The sequence below is a fragment of the Pungitius pungitius genome, unplaced genomic scaffold (assembly GCF_949316345.1).
Source record: "Pungitius pungitius unplaced genomic scaffold, fPunPun2.1 scaffold_164, whole genome shotgun sequence".
In the NCBI taxonomy this organism is placed as follows: Eukaryota; Metazoa; Chordata; class Actinopteri; order Perciformes; family Gasterosteidae; genus Pungitius; species Pungitius pungitius.
Window position 1 is genome coordinate 536 of NW_026909884.1, and position 5,263 is coordinate 5,798.

Sequence of the window (5,263 nt, forward strand, 5' to 3'; positions counted from 1 at the left end):
GATTAGGTCCATTACGGCCACCAGGTGGCACTGTGGCCCTGAACTGAACCGCTAAAATATGACGTCATGCCGTGACTTCAATGTTCCAGTCTCATCAGATACATGACATGGAGATGAATATGGACCCCGTTGCTTTGAGGACGCACGGGTTTATGCCCCCCCCCCCCCGCCCTTCCAACTAGATTCCATTAGACGTCCTGGTTTATGTGGCTAATAAACAGTATTTAAACGAGGCAGACAGCCCCTGAGGGGCATTTGATGCAGTGGCTGCTTTGTTCATCATCAGGTCAACCATCTCAACCTCCTACATTGTCCCTCCACTGCAGGTAGATCTGGCACAATAGCTCCAATCAGGTAGTTTTATTTATACGACATGGTCCATCAGAGACTGAGCGGACCATTAATGTCCTGATCTGCTTTGGTCACACGGGTTGAAAACAGGAGGCACACAGTGTTTGACTTTCTCCAAAAAAGATTTATTGAACAGTTTTCTTGTTGGCAGCTGCAACCTGTGGGAAAAAAAGAAGGTTCAGGCATTAAGTCAAAGCAGTGATGCAGTGCACAATCGTCTCTTCAAAACTAAATCCTATTACTCGCTGTGAAAAACTCAAGTATTTTAAAAGGTCCATCGTGCGGCTATAGAAAAGAAAACTAATCTTGTTTATCAATCGTGATCAAATGAAAGTTCCATTTTCTTATAATTTCCTTGCCACAAAATTGAATTTGATCAGGTATTGTCCAACTTCAGGAAGTAAGATGGTATCAAAAAATGCAATTTCATGGGGGCTTGATTTTGGGGACAGTTACGAGGAGAGAGTGCTCTCATTTAGTCTTCTACAGAAATGACATGCAGACGCCTCGCTATCGCTTTGAAAAAGCTATCACAAGCTACAACACAAAAGGGGGGAGCGGCGCCACTGCAACACGCCGTCGGCCAGTTTCAGAGGCATGCAGGTGGGCGGGGCTGAGCTCATTAGCATGCTGCTCATTAGCATGCTGCTCATTAGCATGGGTAAACAAGTAGAAAACTTGTGCCATACGGTGAACTAGCCGAGCATAAAATTCCCTCCACATGTTTACCCCTTTTACCCTTGGATTATCACAACACTGCTGCCCCTCTGCTGATATTTTTGACAAGACCCAACTGTGATTTGTCTGTAAGCGAAGGCGGGCACACAACGCCAGTGGCGTGTCACACATGACACACAAATCACTGCTGCTGGAGGACGGGTTGCTTCAAGAGCCTCGCATGGCGAAGCGACACCGCGCCTGTGTACTCCCGTAACAGATGAGGTGTCACAGCAGCGCAACGGGGCGGCCTTTGTGTGATCCTCTCGCTCGCGGCACAGCCGGGGGGGGGGTCTTAGTGTCACATGAAATGCCAGTGTGACAGTCAAAAACAACAGTATCCTGGCCACCCTCAGGCTGCACGCGATGCATTTATATTCCAGCAGCCAACAGCTAACTCACTCCCCTTAATCCACTCATGAGAGGTAAGAGAAAAGGGGTATGAATGGATATAAGATGGTGTTACCACCAATTTACAATTAGCACACTGCAAAAAAATGCAACGTTCAACAGAATTAGTAAAGACAGGTTAGTGTCTCACCTGGCCGGCAATTCTATCCAGGTCTCTGGTTCCCTGGGAGGTAAGTCTGCGACCACTGAAGGAAAGACAAAGGAAATGAAGGAACATGATAGCATCAAGCTACACAACATGGAAAAAACAATACAAAACTGATTACACTTTCAATAACTGCCAAACACCACATTGACCAATGCTCAAGTCAGGAAAATCCACAGAGCAAGATACCAGCCACACACACACACACACGTGTGTGTAGAACTCTTGAAACAAAAAGGTACATCTCAATGCATGAACTAATCCTCCCCACTTTAACGGAATGAAAAACAAGCCAATCACTCCCGTTTAGAGGGTGATTACAGCTTTAGTAAACACTTGCTGAGCCAATTCAAGCTTAGATCTAAAGTCTGTTATCAGCATTTCATTAATGTGTGTTTTACAAACTCGATCGTATTACCAGTCGGTGAGTGCGTGTGTAGAGCACGCTGTCAACATGCCCACATTAGCACAGGAAAACCAACACATCCTGACTTTATTACACTAAATCTATGTAGATATTTATAAAACCGTATCGATAATCGATATGTCTGATAATGCAGATTGATGGAAAAATGATCAAGTCTTGCACAAACCCCTTTGTACAGCTACGCACTTTAATCAAACAGCTACAGGTCAAAGACAGAAATACCATCCATCTGTTTTCTGACTAAAACTTTGCTTTAGGCGGTTTTGTTAATTATAACTTTGCTTAACTTAATTAATTTAAAATTAACCAGCTACCATTTTAATAATTGTTTTAAATGGAATGGATTTGTTGTGGTTGCACTAATCAGAAACAGTTGATTGAAAAGTACATTACACACCGAATACATGAAATGGCTCACATTTAAAAACCCAATCAAGGCAATGCTTAATTGTGTATTGAACGGTTAATTGCCACTCAGACTACTTGCAACAAATGAATATTTTAATGCAAGAGCCTATCCAGTGGATACAATAAATGGAGGTACTAACCCATTGGGATCCTTCTCGATCATCTTGAGGAGCTCGAGGGCCTGCAGTACCTTACGAGCCACGTTCTTGGATCCTACACTGTAATGAGCAGGGCACACGCCGTTCCTCTGGCGACTGCCGTAGATCTTGGTCATGGAACCTACACCGGCACCTCCACGGAGGTACAGATGGCGGACTGTCGATGCTGTGGGAGCAGAGGGGATGAAGGAGCAACGTCAGTAACTGTTGCCTTAAAAGTGCCCTCTACGTGGTAAAGGGCACCTCCTCAGATGAAGGAGTCTGGAGAGAGAACACCCTCAACATGCTCATCACTTGCAAAGACGTTATTGCTATTTGAGTTACTTTTAAAACTTTATTTGCACTCTTTACTTTTAAATGCATATTTGCACTTACATTTTGTATTACTATTCAATGTATTTATTACGATTAAATTTGTATTAACATGTTACTCAAATACACTTGAAGTTCAAAATCCAAAGTTATTGGATGGAAATAAATGACCACTCGCGGTAGCCAAAAGGAATACTTGCCTTTATGTTTCTACGGCTACACTGTGGTAAATGATCGTTAGATTAGTCGACTAAGTCATTAGTTGCAGCTCTACTGCAGAGACTCTACACTCCACACACAGGTCACTTTCTGTTGGTTGGTGCACTTTTAAACTTAACTAATCCTTAGCATATATTTCGTTATATTTGTTTCTTATTCCTGCACTATGTTGTCGTACTGTCTGGGTCATGCACCAACGGCCAAGTCAAATTCCATGTATGTATATTATGGCAATAATATATGATGTGAAATCAACACTCCTTTAGAAACAAGATGTACGAGGAAAATCAGCTTTCAACACCAATTGAAAAATCGTTTGACTTACCAGCTCTGATGTAGAACCAGTTCTCATCACTTGGGGCAAGCTCCTTGTGCTTACCCAGCTTGACGAGGTCCACCCAGTCCGGCACCTTCAGCTTTCCTGACCTGGAGACAGGAGGCGAGCGTCAGTGAGCACAACACTACCACAAAAGGCTGTGGAGAAGCTCTCCACTTACAACTGAGAGGACTCTGAAGACACTAAAGTGAATCAGGTGAAGTGGAGATCAACCTTTAAGTCATGTCAACAACAACACTTTATATTCCAAGAGCAGCTAAAACGTCGCCAGTCTTAAAAAAAAAAAAATAAGCAAACATGTTATAGTAATATATCAATCTGAATCAACCCTCAACCATGATAACACAAGCACTGCATCCTAACTCAGCCAAGAGCAAAGAGTTACATTAGTCTTTTAAGGGCTCTGAGATAAAACGCTCAACCTTAAAACTGGGCTAAAGAAATGTATATCCAGAATAATTAAGTAACGTAGTTGCGCAGGCTTGGATGAACTGGCGAGTATGAACACTGGGCATTAACCTCCACATGTGGGTGAAAGCGTGATTCTAAACAGTCATCCACCCATCGTACTCACTTCTTCAGGAAGGCCGACAGGGCACGGACAAACTCCTGCTGGTTGACGTCTTTCACCGTGACACCAGGCATCTGGAGGAGACACGTTTCAGTGAGATTAAAAAAAAAATGAAAATACAGCCCATAGTAGACAGTGGTGGTTTCTCGTTGAATAACGGGACACGTTCTCGCTGTTCTCGGTTTAAACAGCGAGCACGCGACAGGCTCTGCGGCATCGGTACCTTCGGGCTAATCGTGTCCGACAGAGATGTGTGGGTACGACGGGGTTCCCACTGCGTAGCCAACTACCAACGTGATGTCGATGTAATAAAGACTATATCAATAAAAGGGTCAATTCAACAATTTTATTGCCGCTGTGTGTGTGCACGGGCAGCCAGAAGAAGCGTCACTTACAGCAGGGAAATACGGGCTAATGATCAAGCTAACTTTGACGGAACAGTTACGGGATAGACAATTTAACTACGTTAACACTGGTGATTTCTAAATCATAACGTTGGTCGCAATACCGTCATTGTTCCAGTAAATTCATTTCGGTAAATAGTACTTTAACGTCACATTTTAGGCAAAAAATAGAACCCACAAAAAGGGACAGCTAGCCGCTAGCTAGCAGGCCTCAACGCGGTAGCATGGAGGCAGCCATTATGGACAAGAGCTAAAGCGAAGCCGCATCATTCCAGTACAATTGTTTTAAGAACGAAATAAGACGTCAAATAAGCCCGTGTGAAGCTCAACCAGTTTTTCATCTCTAACTCATATCCTACCTGACCACATATCTGGGAAAACACTTTAGATTTCAAGCCATTTAGCACCATGTAACAGAGAAAGACATGTAGCGCTTTACCTTGCTTGTGGACAGCGAAGGGAAGAGGGTGGAACGGGGTTTCCAACGGATGTTAAAACGGGCAGATCTCGTTCTGTATCGCGAGACCACAGCGTTGTTTTATGCATCGATGTCGCTCATCATATAATGGCCGTCATAAAATGAGAGGTCATTTCAAATAATGTTTTACTGTTTTATTTGTCTTTAAAATATCTTAAATGACAAAATTAAATTGGTTGGGACTGGGCCAATATTAATCATTCCCATTCATTAAAGTATAGTTTCTAATGTGGTATTACCCTGAATAATCACATCGAGATTTTCAGACATGTTCCAGAAAAAGAGAGGGAAATTGTTCTTTTTGAGATCACTGATGTCAGATGTA

General features: G+C 43.0%; 1 protein-coding gene across 1 annotated transcript; it reads right to left on the reverse strand.

The window, feature by feature from the left end:
* Window positions 1–454: 454 nt before the first annotated feature.
* Window positions 455–4,972, reverse strand: rps19 (ribosomal protein S19). Its single transcript, XM_037454150.2, has 6 exons — window positions 4,900–4,972; window positions 4,060–4,130; window positions 3,474–3,574; window positions 2,600–2,783; window positions 1,610–1,664; window positions 455–509 (listed from the first exon to the last, which is right to left on the reverse strand). Exons 2-6 carry the CDS (start codon window positions 4,128–4,130, stop codon window positions 477–479), a joined length of 444 nt encoding a protein of 147 aa, XP_037310047.1. The 5' UTR covers window positions 4,900–4,972; the 3' UTR covers window positions 455–476.
* Between the last annotated feature and the right edge of the window lie 291 nt (window positions 4,973–5,263).

What these genes read in the sequence shown, in the direction of transcription:
- rps19 (XM_037454150.2), bottom strand. Translation starts at nt 4,130, where the DNA reads ATGCCTGGTGTCACGGTGAAAGACGTCAACCAGCAGGAGTTTGTCCGT. An exon ending in CTGGTTCTACATCAGAGCTG is followed by an intron (nt 2,784 to 3,473) that starts GTAAGTCAAACG and finishes CTGCTCCCACAG; the next exon opens with CATCGACAGTCCGCCATCTG. An exon ending in ATCGAGAAGGATCCCAATGG is followed by an intron (nt 1,665 to 2,599) that starts GTTAGTACCTCC and finishes TCTTTCCTTCAG; the next exon opens with TGGTCGCAGACTTACCTCCC.